Source organism: Nilaparvata lugens, chromosome 12 (genome assembly GCF_014356525.2).
Source record: "Nilaparvata lugens isolate BPH chromosome 12, ASM1435652v1, whole genome shotgun sequence".
NCBI classification, from domain to species: Eukaryota; Metazoa; Arthropoda; class Insecta; order Hemiptera; family Delphacidae; genus Nilaparvata; species Nilaparvata lugens.
Window position 1 is genome coordinate 24,251,276 of NC_052515.1, and position 14,084 is coordinate 24,265,359.

At 33.7% G+C, this 14,084-nt stretch overlaps 1 protein-coding gene across 1 annotated transcript in view; it reads right to left on the reverse strand.

Annotated features, from left to right (window-relative positions):
• Positions 1-6,819, reverse strand: part of LOC111054712 (homeobox protein CDX-1-like) — a 44,628-nt gene extending 37,809 nt beyond the window's left edge. The window contains exon 1 of the mRNA XM_039439251.1: positions 6,412-6,819. Within this exon, the coding sequence (XP_039295185.1) occupies positions 6,412-6,507 (96 nt within the window). The 5' untranslated portion in view covers positions 6,508-6,819. The remainder of the gene's footprint in view (positions 1-6,411) is intronic.
• Between the last annotated feature and the right edge of the window lie 7,265 nt (positions 6,820-14,084).

Genomic DNA, 14,084 nt, shown 5'->3' on the forward strand with positions numbered 1-14,084 from the left:
GGCACTCACTCACTGATTGACTGACTGACTGACTCACTCACTCACTCACATAACTAAAAATCTACCGGACCAAAAACGTTCAAATTTGGTAGGTATGTTCAGTTGGCCCTTTAGAGGCGCACTAAGAAATCTTTTGGCAATATTTTAACTCTAAGGGTTGTTTTTAAGGGTTTAAAGTTCGTCTTTTAGCATGTATATTCTTCTTCTCCCAATCTCTTAATTATAATTGAAATTTCCATATTATATGTTACTATAGAACTATAATCTAGATAGAGTACCTCTTCGAAACAGTTGTTAACTGGCAACTAAATTAATAATTTTGTCAGGGTGGCATTAAGTTGAGTTGACTTTGTTAGGTTGGCACCAAGTTGAAGATTTAAATGCATTTATCGCGGAAAAATTGATTGGGCACTGCTACTTCAATCCCGGGAATATTATATTACTAGCAGTCAGGCTCGCTTCGCTCGCCATATCCGTTTAGCCAGCCGTTTAGTCTGGACCCCCGACTGGATAGTCCTAACATATGATAAAAATGCCCAAATGAAAAATGCAGGCGAGCGAAGCGAGCCTGCTGATCTTATTCTTGGACGATCCAGTCAGGGGTCCAGGGGGCGGAGCCCCCTAGACGGATATGGCGAGCGAAGCGAGCCTGACGGCTAGTCTCTTTATAATACATCATGAAATAATGTTATTGTTGAATTCAATGCGATTGATCGTCTTGGAGACCTTGTTGTTAAAAAATCCATAGTGAAGAGATCTGCTACTTTTTAACAGGTGAACAGTGTTTAATAGGATAACCAATCTATATGTATGGCTATTCTCTGATAATATGTAGTAGTAGGTGCTGGTAGGCTACTATTCGGAGATGATTAGTAAATTGAAGTTGACATTGATCGATCGCTGTTTACTGTCAATAAAACCATTGAAAATCACAATCACAGCCGTCCCTGTCAAATTTGAAAGCTCCCATTATTCGGGCTTTATTTTATGGATATATTGATTTTTAGGCTTCTATCATCTCTGTACAAAAGCTATGCTGGGACTCTGTAGAGTAGGCTACTTGTATTTTTCAAGTGTTGCAAAATTGTTGAAGACATTTATGAGATTTGCTAATATAGTCTGATTTATAGTCCATTTTCTTTTATTGATGTTGTTGTTCACTTAATTATGTGATTTGTGCGTGAGTATAAAGCTGCGTTTACACCTAAATTATTAACAAAATGTTTATTTCTCCGTCCTCATGAATTCTATTAGATTAAACATAACTTATCATACACATGATGAACATATGTGTTTGTCAAGTTCCGTTCAATCTAATAGAATCTATAAGGACGGAAAAATTGACATTTTGTTAATAACTTTGAGTTTACGCAGACTTGAGGTGTAGTAAAAATAAAATCAAGATTACATCAAATAAATAATACCATGTGTTTCTGATACAAGACACTGATGAAAGATATACAAGAACATAATACAAATTAATATTCGTATGACTCGATAATATATTTTTTTATTAGTGGGGAGTCCTGGCGGAAGCTCCACCTCGACTGAGTATATACAGTAATAGAGCCGTCAATTGCTCTCACGACTGCTATATATCAGTCCTCTTACATGAGATTTTGAGGTAATGTGTGAAGTACACAGTTCAGGTTCGCTTATCCGAAATTTTCCCCCGGAAACTCAGTTTATTCGTACATATTTGGACTGTGAATGTGGACTGTAACTGTAGTATGAACTATCATCCATAGTTTAGAAATCCATAATTTTGTTATCTATATAGTTATCTATATATAAAAGCGAAATGGCACTCACTGACTGACTGACTGACTGACTGACTCACTCACTCACTCACTCGCAGAACTAAAAATCTACCGGACCAAAAACGTTCAAATTTGGTAGGTATGTTCAGTTGGCCCTTTAGAGGCGCACTAAGAAATCTTTTGGCAATATTATAACTCTAAGGGTGGTTTTTAAGGGTTCAAAGTTCGTCTTTTAGCATGTATTTTCTTCTTATTTTCTTAATTATAATTGAAAAATGTCCATACCATATGTTAATATAGAACTATAATCTAGAGAGAGTACCTATTCGGAACAGTTGTTAACTGGTAACTAAATTAAGAATTTTGTCAGGTTGGCATTCAGTTTAGTTGACTTTGTTAGGTTGGCACCAAGTTGATGATAGAAATGCATTTATCGCGGAAAAATTGATTGGGCACTGCTACTTCAATCAGAACTATCCTATTATATTACTAGCCGTCAGGCTCGCTTTGCTCGCCATATCCGTTTAGCCAGACGTTTAGTCTGGACCCCCGACTGGATCGTCCTAACATATGATAAAAATGCTCAAATGAAAAATGCAGGCGAGCGAAGCGAGCCTGCTGATCTCATTCTTGGACGATCCAGTCGGGGGCCAGGGGGCGGAGTCCCCTGGCTAGACGGATATGGCGAGCGAAGCGAGCCTGACGGCTAGTCATTCATAATCATCCAGCATCATCCACATCATTAATCAAAGTACCGTATTTATCTTTCATCATTTATAATTACAGCTGGATTCCAAATTTCTAGTATAAGATTCCGAGTTCGGTTCAGTGAAAATATTCCACCTATGAGTTTGTTCTCAAGGAATAATTTATGTTGTGCAAAGGTAAAAATAAAATTTCTACTGGTGATATTTTTCAAAAATTTTCGATTTGCATACTATCAAGCTATCAAAATGAAGAAGTTTACTCAGGTAATCATTTTTTCCGATCATTACTGTTTGAGATATGAGAGCCTAAAGTTTAAATCTTTGGGACAGAACATTTCGAATTCGGTAAGAGGTAAATCCATGAGATTAAGAGGATAAATGCTTCTTGGTATTGTTGATTAAATAAAACAGATATTTTCAGAAAATGTTTGTTTTATTCAATAAACAATACCATGAAGAATTTATTCTCAGAATCTCATAGATTTATCTTTTACCGAATTCGAAATGTTCTGTCCCAAAGATTTAAACTTTAGGCTCTCATATTGAAAAAATAATGATCGGGAAAAAAATGTTTTCCTGAGAAAACTTTTTCATTTTGATAGCTTGATAGTATACAAATTGAGAAACTTTGAAAAATATCACCAGTCGGATGTTTATTTTTAGCCTTTGCACAGCCTTAATATTCGCTCGCCTGGGCTAATAGAACAACTCATGGGAATATCTCCATATCGTTTAAAAATGACTAGATATTTTCAAAAACGCAGATTTATTGAAATAATTTGAGATACTATTTTTGGTTGTTACACCATTATCAATCTCTATCTCTTGTAAACTGGAACCTACATTGAGCAGCAGAATATTTAGGACAGTTTAAACCGAATTTAATTTTAAAATGGATCAAATCCGTATCAAGTCTAGTTTGTTATATGTTTTATTTTGAGTTTAGACCACTAGCTGATAAAATTCAGTTTAAGCTTTGACTGCGCAAACGGCCCTAAGTGTGGGTGAAGCTCTACGATTGGACATTAGCTATTGACCAATGAAGGTTGAGCTCTACTGGCATTGGCCGAGACTAGACACGACCAAGTACTCCAAATATGGTCATAAGTCTCGGCCTATAATAGTAGAGCTTAACCCTTATTGGTCAACAGCTCATGACCAATCGTAGGGCTTCTCCCAGACTACATAATAATATTCTGCTGCACAATTTTCAAGCATTCAGTTTACTAGATATTGATAATGATGTAACAACCGTAACTTGTATCTAATAATTTTATAAGAAAAATCAGTGGTTTTGACAATATCAAGTCGTTCTATTTCATTATTGATCACATGGATATCTACTACATATCTAACATCAACTTCACAACAACACAAAAAGATACTTCTACTGTATTGGGTTCGATATAATAATATCGAGTGACTGGCTGGCTCAGGTCTGGTGTCAGAGTTTTCAGGTTGCAACTGATCAATTTCAGGACCTCTGACATGGGTTTGGTCACTAATCAATATTTTGCCGTTCAATAGATTTTTGTAATTCGATTGAATCAATAATTCAATTGAGTTAAATCTAATAATTAAATTGATTTATCTCCCATCCCACGCCCAGATTATTCTCAACAGAAAGATATTTTATCAATATGACAATGTAAGGTGTAATGTTGACTGTGTATTTTCTGTGGATGGCAATTATACTTTGTTGGATTCCTCATTCAATCAGGTGTTCCAGGCAATCTATCATGTTTATCTACGAGTAATATATTTTATTTATTCATCCATACAAGCGCAAGTCAATACAGAGCAAGTTAAAAGGCAAAAGCAAAAATCAGGCTCAGAATAAAGTAGTATAAACATCTCACTATCCCGAATATTCTCCGAATTATTTAATAATATAATGATTATTCAATCTGGATTTACCTATATGCGATCAATTATTAGATCAATTCGATTACACCTGGGGTATTGATTTCAAATGAAAGATTCATCTTACTTCCATTTTGAACTATGAAGGCAGTCACATGCAATTTTATGGAATAATTTAGGCCTTTCTTGACAAATCTTTGGGTGGTAGGCTTTTTTATTTATTGGAGAAAAGGACTTGAGTGGATAAGAATAATAGTAATATGTATGTTTATTTTTCAAGCATTCAAGTTCCTCGACTCTACATCCTGAAGTAGGCTAATCTATCAACTTATAAATGTTTATTATCACCTTAGAAATTGGATTGAAATTATCTCCGTAATTTCTCTGTTACTACTAACAATGAGGGTTGGAAGAAAAAATAAGATCCTTCTTCCGATCCCTTTGCTACTTTATTAGTGATATCTACCATATTATCTACTTTTATTTGGACAATAATTTTATGAAATTGGGATGAAAAGAAGCTTTGTACTGTAGTATGTTTCTTTGTCCTCAAGGTGATTATGAATGATAAATAAATAGTAAGTAAGTTATTAGTACATATCTCTGCTACAACCTCATATGGAAATATTTTATTTAATGTCATTCTACTAAATGCTTTTCTCTTTAACTTGCCACCTCAGTTAATTTGGTACCTATTATCCAAATTTTCCAGGGTTTAGATTATAAATCTTAGATAAAAAATTTCGGACTCAAAATTGTTTTCAGTCGAATCTAATCTAATTTTGGAGTGCCATATGGAAGACAAATGGGTTGCCTGTTTTTTCCTATGTCAATCATTTTAGCTTTTCGTTTGGCGCACCCTTGGTGATCAATTTGGTGATACAATGGATTATTTTGGAAAAAGTTGAGATCAACATGAACGGATTAAAGTTTTCGAAAACTATAGAAATTATACAATAAAATTCGAATTGTAATTTTTATGTTTACTTATTACTCTAAATTAGTCTGGGAGAGTGCTAAAATTTTGTGTTGCCTTTGACACGTGTCCCAACAAGAAATCACTTGTATTCAACTACCCTTCAAGCTTATTGTGTATTTTGTCCATTACATTTTCTCATTTTCATCAAATGATAATCATTAACCGTATTTCATTTGTACTTTCCTCACATAACTTCCTATGGGCCATTTGAAATATCTTAACATCTGTATATTTTAGATATTAGAAAATATATAAAATTCGAGACGTTTAAATTTAATAATCATTCTGATGCTTCATTTGTATTATTCTCCACATAGGCCAACTACTCATTCTAAAAGTCCTTTAAAGTCTTTTTAAATAATGTTGGCCTAATACTCAAGGTTGATCAAGAATTTTTCTCCAGTTCTATAGACTTTTATAGCTATTAAAAGTTGCAAATAAAAATTTTTGGATTAAGGATCAGATCGTTTAAAAAGATATGATACCTTTTTCATGAGTTTTGGGCGGAGAAATAACTAAGTAACCAACTAATCCAAGATTGTCCCATTCCTCCATTTTGACTTCATATCGCTCAAATCCAAAGTTCAAATTTTGCCACATCGACATATAAAGAAGAAGTCAATCTATTATTTGGATCTAATCATTTTTAGTGGGCCTTTATTTTGATAGCATTCATGCCAAACTTTGATACCGAGGATGTTTTACTACTTGAATATACTGTAATAGGATAGCAGATCCACATTATCTGGTAAAAATATTAATCACATCTCTGGAGAGTATGAATTATTGATATGCATTGAATATCAATAACATTCACAATATTTTGGCCTAGGCCTGTTGCTCTCGCCCAGTCATATCTCTATTTGTAATTGTATTGATGAATAAATAAATAAATAAATGATATAATCCTGCTTACTTTTCTCTTCCTCGATCTTCCAACGTATTCCTTGCCTGCTAGTTTGTAATGAGTATAATTTCAATAGACCATCTATTGATTGATTTCCTCAATTTCTCAACGTCCCTCTTGCCTGCTGCTTTGTAATAAGTATACTTATACTAGAAATCAATCAAATTAATAATAAATTGTCAATGAAATCCTCACCTGCTGTGGTTGATGTCTGTAGGAAGGAGGATACCAAGTACTGGTTGGTTGCTGTCCATGATGGTACATGGTTCCAATCGAATAGTATGAAACCATAACAAAACTAGAACTTCACAAGGTTTTTAGGTTCGCGCGGTCGGAAATTCAGCAAACTTTTCACTCTACATCGAAAAGTGTTTGTGGAAATTACCGGAGAACGATCTTTCTACACTGTTAGATAGGTTTATACCTATTATTATATGTATTTAGGGTTGATACAAGGTTGTTTAGTACTTTTATCAGGTATTGAGGGTTGAAATCTTGGTGTAAAACCGTAAGTTATGGTAAGATCGAGAAAGTTTTAGGATTTTTCACATCACACACCAACTGAACGCGGCTCTAGGGTGCAACCATACTGCCTGCTCGAGTGGGACTTTATCTCAGAGTTTGTTTGATGTTGGAGTTTCGGGTATTTTGGACCAATGAGAGGGCGTCTAAGCGGCCCCTCTCACGTTTGCGCACTCACAGGCAGTCGACCAATCACAGAGAGGCGGCACTCAAAGCAGGCAACCTCCATTATCAGTGGAGAGCTTTTCAATGCGGCACCACCCTTTTAACTCTGGTTTCTTCTGTCTCTTTCCTTTTATCTTTGTTCAATTCCTGGTCTCTTCTATCTCCTTCCGACTTAAACTTACTTTTATCTTTGTTCAATACATTGTTTCTTCGTGTTCCGTCTCTTTTATTTCTGATTTCTTGTCCAGTCCCTTTTATGTCTAGTTGCCAGTTCAGGCTCTTTTGTTTTGTCATGTGCGTTTCTTGGTTTTTTTTGAACTCTGCAGTCATTCTCTTTAGGGTAGTAGCCTAATAAAGAGATAGCGATTTAGTAGAGTAAAGCCTTGTGCATACCACTGTGATTCGCATGACGGTGAAGGCAGCGGGAGAATTTTTAAGCTGTAGTAATTTTTAAGCTAATAAATGGATAAAGTTCTAGCCGTCGCCGTCATGCGATTCGCAATGGTGTGCGGTTGTGACTTGCAGTTTGAAATCAAACTGAATTAGTTGAATAAAGTTGAAGTTGATTGATTGAAGGTACCTAGTTGAATATTGGTTGAACTGAATCGTTGATTACAGGAGCGTTGAAACGATTACAGGATACGTTGAAACAGGAGCCTAATGTAATTCAAACTGAAATTAATGAGGCAAATAGGAGGTTGAATTTGTTGATTTGTCTCTTTCTTTCTTCCTTATTTAGGATTTGTTTTCAGAGCTCTAAGTTCTCTTCAGTGCTGTAACAAAGTAATAGGCATAGAATAGAATAAATCAGTTTAGAATCCACGAATAAATTTGAAATAGAAGTAGTCAGTTAGGAGGCTGGCTTACTTTTAGGAGGTTGATTCGTCTCTCCCTTTCTCGTTGAACTCTCGTTCAACGAGACAACGCAGTTCAAAATCTATGAATAGACATGAATAACTAATGAATAATTGCGATATTGACTTAATTTTGTGGTGTGATCCTTCTTCTCTAGAACGTTATTTTTTTGTAGTAGTCTATTGTAGTAGTTTTGATAACTGAGAGAAAACATTTGAAAATATAGTCATAAACTAGGCATTATTCTTGTCTAGACTTCTAATTTTTGTATTACTCGGAGGCAGGATGTAGCTCATCTTCATTTTCAATTTTAATTACATTTCTCCTCTTTCTATTCTATTCATCATTTTTTGCTACTTGAATCACTAACAACCCGCTCACTATCAGCTCAAATTCATCATTTTTGACTACTTTTCCATACTCAATAGTTTTCTCTTCCAATATCCAATATTTACTTTTCCCAATATTTTTCATTTTTATTCTCATTTTCCTCTTCCAATATTTTATCTTTCCAGGACCTGTATGAGCTGTGATTCCAGGGTCTATAGTAAGATTCACTTCAAACTTCAAAACAATGGACAGCTAAAGAAGAACTAGAACCAAGGGCCCAAAAATAAGATAACTATATAGTTGTCTAACATATAACAACTGATATAGAACACCTATAATATATAGTTCTATAGCTGTTATTTAGAACAACACTGAATAACAACCAAGACGGCACTTTACAAAGTACAACTTTCATTCAACGTTTTTTTTATTAGGTTGTCTCTTCCCGAAAACAATTGATTTTTTGAAAAATGTGCTGTAGACAGTCCGCCGGAAGCGGGCCACCAAAGGTTAAAAGAAAGTCGGAACCTTTTTTTTGTTACTCAGGACCCCCCAAAAGCTTGACAAATTTGGGTTGAGGGCGTTAATGAACGTGCTGTTTTTTGTCACAACAAACAAAATTCAAATGTTGTTCTATAATCAATCATGCTTTCTTTGACAATTTATTGAGATAACTTCATTGTAGAGTACAAATTCAACTTCATTTAGAGTTTAAATTTTTTTGTGTCTTTGTACTTATTTGTTGTTCTTGTATTTGTGACCAGTAAATTCGATAATTCACCCACTTTCTGGCGTTTTCTGTTGGAATGCATTCCACTCTTGGAGAGGGTTTCATCAGTCTGCCTTAAGACAATGAGACATAATCATTGATGATCAAATTCACAAATTAAATATACATAAAGATCGCATACCGTTAATCTTCATGTCAATTTCAGTAGAGCTTCTGTATTGAGTGGATCACTTTTAGTTGCTGTTGATGAATTTAGAGACAAAGATGAAATTCATTTTCAGATCTGACGGTTTGAAAACCGAATCTTGTTTGAGTTAGCGGATAGATTTTCTCTATGTATTTCGAATGTTGGATAATAGATGTTCGATTCTCCACAGTGTTTTTGTCTTGAGAGAATTGAGAGGACCTTCGTTAACATTTAATTCGTTTTTTAGCTATGCGTAGATCAGTTTTGCAGTGGACTACAATATTGCAGTTTCGAGTGAACGAAAGCAATTCTACAATTTTTAGAGAACTTAATACGGAGAGTGTTTTATTCAACAATAATTAAATTCGCATATATTTCCTCTGATTAGATAAGTAATTGATCACAGTACTGCATCAACAAGATTCATTACTTGAGACTAGATGACTAATGACAGATATAAGTTTCAAACCACTTTTCAGAGGTTCGAAACTCACCTGAACCTGTGTTCATGTCCAATCATCAAGCATGTTCAATTGCCCATGCTCTAGCTTAGGATGGACTCATTTCGGAATCAAACTCAGAAAATAATTTCTTTGAGTTTTCAAGACTGGCAGAGGATTAAATAGTAGAAAGGTATCATTGTATTTCCGAGCCATCTGAAAATTCAGCATATATCTCAATCGTAGAAAGACTTGGAACTTCAGGTAAAGGGTTTCTAAGATTTCATAAAGCGAATATGAGAAAAGCACTGCAAGTGTTCGATTTAGAGATAATATCGGGGCACCGAGCTTTGCTCGTTATTTTTATTTATTGATAAACAGAACACAATTCTCTAAAATGATCGTGTTCATATTTTACAGCTGGCTATACGTCAGCTTATGAATTTCGGGGATGCGATATTTTGATTTTCCACAGAATCACTTGCTCACTTTTTACCATCCATAGACGACGAAAGTCTCAGCTGTTTCAGCCAAGGATGAAATATCCTTTTAATGTCGTTCAGCGTGTTTCCTCAAGGATGAGACCTAGTGCAATCTAATTTTTATATCATAAACCTACTATGTTCCAAATTTCGTGAAAATCGTTAGAGCCGTTTTCGAGATCCGTTGAACATACGTAAATAACCAGATAACCAGATATAAAAATATAAACAGAAATTGCTCGTTTAATATAATAGGATTTGGTTGATATTCTTGAAAGAAAAATGTTTGCTATTGGTTACCTACATTCTTATCGTCTAATTCTTTGGAATTTCTTCGTTATAGTCTGTACTGATATTTATCAATCAATGCAAATTTCTGACTAGAGAAACGTGATTAAGGTTTCCGAACAAAATAATGAAATTAATCTATTTTGACTGTTAGCAGTAGAATATAAGTACCGGTTGCACAAGAGCTGGTTTAATTTCAACCGTGATTAATTCCACGAGAACCAATCAGAGAAGCCATCTATTCAAAAAACCTTCTCTGATTGGTTCTTGTGTAATTGATCACGGTTAAAATTTAACCGGCTGTTGTGCAACCGGGCCTCAGTATTTCACCACTGCATCTATACTTTAGTCTTAGTCGAGATTCATGCCAGCTATTCTTTTCTCAGTTCAGGACAGTTGTAATAGAATCTAAATATGAAAATTGAGTCATCGCTCGTTTGGATATTTTTTTGGAACAATATTTTATAAGAATGATTGATTGATTGATTGATTGATTGAGTACTTTATTTATGTAGATTACAATATATACTGGCTTATACACTTATATACAATAGCTTACAATACAGCAAAGTTATAGATGAATTTACATAATATAGACTAAGAAAATAACTATTGAACTGTATATGATATGAAGAAGCAATTTGTAATATAATAACTATAGATAATAATCATATTGTTATGCATCTACATAAATTGGCGGAGCTTTGGACATATGAATGTCCATTCTTTGGGAAGAATATTAAAATATCCTCCCCACTAACTCTCTACCAAACGTTAATTTCGTTATTTAAACTAAGGATTATTTATTAATGGAAATATTGTAAAAGTTTTAATCAATATGAATATTGAAGAGAAAAAAAAACAGAAAATTGATAAAGTAAAATAATGAAATTAATCTATTTTGACTGTTAGCAGTAGAATATAAGTACCGGTTGCACAACAGCTGGTTTAATTTTAACCGTGATTAATTCCACGAGAACCAATCAGAGAAGCCACATATTCAAAAACACCTTCTCTGATTGGTTCTTGTGAAATTGATCACGGTTAAAATTTAACCGGCTGTTGTGCAACCGGGCCTCAGTATTTCACCACTGCATCTATACTTTAGTCTTAGTCGAGATTCATGCCAGCTATTCTTTTCTCAGTTCAGGACAGTTGTAATAGAATCTAAATATGAAAATTGAGTCATCGCTCGTTTGGATATTTTTTTGGAACAATATTTTATAAGAGTGACAAGGAAGTGAAAAAAGTAACGTAGTAACAAACTTGATTTGCATTCTGTGGAAGCTCGAGATCTGTTTCATGAGAATTAGGAAATTTCATAATTCATTAAGGAATAATTCTTTTAATATTATGTATAAATTATGAATCACCCACTACACAATGTTGTATATTGCATACACCCTGTTACAGTTTACAGCATATCCAACAAGCTGCTCATACATTAGGGGGCCTCAACTTTTTCATAAGATATCACCCTGATTCCGTGATACTTATTGCATGAAAATATATCAACTTATTTCACTTCCCAGTTTAGGATGGTGTTTTTGAACTCATTCGAATCCCTTCATCTCAAAAAAATTGCATCCAAGCCATCGATCAATTTAGTCATGCAGAAATATTAATTTTATAACATTGATTGTTTGATATTAAATTAATCTACTGAATTCAAATATTCGAATTTCTATTACTTTTCCTACTTCAAAGAACGTAGAACTTGCATTGTGTCTTCACTAATCTATCATAATCCCTTCTGAGACGAAATAAAAACGATTTTGTCATTTCTACATAATTATATGGAACTGACAATGTCGCTATCATTTCACCTAAAATTAATTGGTGATTATGAGTTAAATATGGTGATTTTACAATGGAGAAATCCCACAACTTCGTTCATATAGTGTAAATTCCTCCTGAGACATTGCAACCAAGCTATAACCAATTCAAACTAAAAATATTGGGAATTGTTATTTCGTGAGCGATCCACCATATTGCTCCCATTTAAATCAGGTCTAAACATCAGTGTACTTATTCTCAATTCGAGACACTCATTTTAGTCGTAATATCATTTTGAAGTGATTTGTTATCTGGTTCTCAAGGACCACTCCATGCAAGAGATGTGACGTACTTCTATACAATATATTATAGTCTAGAGTTGGGAGTTTGAATTTGATGTGGCCAAACTTGAATATTTCAGTAGAAATATTAATTAAAAAGTTAGGTTTTTGAAATTGATAGTCAAAAAATCAATTCTCTTATCCTGAAAAAGTATTCATGATCCTACAATCATAGCTCCACGTTGATGAAATAAATTAAATCCTTCATCTATTGACAATTCTGTAATATGATATTTATATAATAATAAGAACCAGTACAGATTCCAACAGTAATAAAAGTGGAAAGTTAGTAGGTTTATCAAATTCTGCTTTTCATGAATATTACAAAAATCTGTTAATCTTGACTTGATAATGGCATCATGGCCGAAACATGTCGTAAATAAACAATTTAGAAATAAGGGTAACTTAGATTTCTACTTCTACAAAAATCTGGTATGTGTCTAGACACCATCCTTGCACATTTTCTGAAAACACTATTCTTTGATCGGCAAAACATCAAAGTCAATTTCTGACAAAAAGCCACGAGGCGACTTTTTAGAATAATATCCACATGTGCAGTTTAAAAACACCTTCAGAGTTCCGTGTCAAAGCATTTCAGCCAGAACTGAACAGAACACAAACCTTGAGACAAAAAATTGAGAAGACAAAGAAATGGCGAAGAAAGGTAGAGAAATATTGAAGGAGGTTTCAATAGGTGTGTCACCTTTACTAGTTCAGGTACATTTCCGAAATTTCCTCGAATAAATCAAATAAATTGGTCACGGTTTGTGATCTTATTTCTAGACAGGAAAGAAAAAGTTTGTGTCCGGAAATTGTATCCGGTATATACTTTATGGTATACTTTTGTTAATTTGTAGTATACTCTATTTTTATAAATAATTAATGTATATTTAAAAACTTTTTTAGAAAATATTTTAAAGGTGATGGTTTCTTGATCCATTCCGAGCTGCTTTGACTGTTGAAAATGATCGCTAGACGGTCGAAAGTACTTCAGTCAGTAAGTAAAAGTTTTTAATTATTTACTTAATAAAGTAACTGCATGTCGTGTTCAAATACATAAAAAAGTGTGTTAAAATATTATTTTACTTGAAAATCTAGTATAGTGTACTGAATCGTGGTAGAAAATTTCCTCTTCGAGTAAAGTACCATATCTGAATGTTTTTATAAGTACCGTAATCTAAAACATATAAATATGATTGTTTTTGAATAAAATATCTTGCAAATATGAGTATCATGAAGTTCATGAATGTAGTTCTGTGAACAGTAGACCTCACGCAGTTTTCTCATCCACAAGTATCTGATGTCACCTATTCTAGTTGATTCAGTTGAATCACAATTATTCACAGTAGAATAAAAATTTACTCTTGAAATCTGTTATTTGTTTTCTCCAAGATCAAAAACTCACTTATGTTAATAAACTCAGTTCACGTTTGAATTTGTATCCCATATGATGATTTATCCAGTTTCGTGATATTCTTTCCATGTGATAAAAATTTTTCTCAATATTATTTTAAAATTAATTTTCTTTAATCATGAATATTATAATTTCTTCGGCATTATTCAGTTCATTTAACCATTTTTTATTCTATTTTCAATCACCTATTATTAAATTTCTTTTTCAAATGCGAGAATATTGATACTGATGGGCACGCTCCATAAAGAATATTGAACCCCTACCTTATAGAAATAGACACGGCCAGACATCTGTGTAATGCATACAATGAATAATCCACTTGTCAGCTGATTGATTAT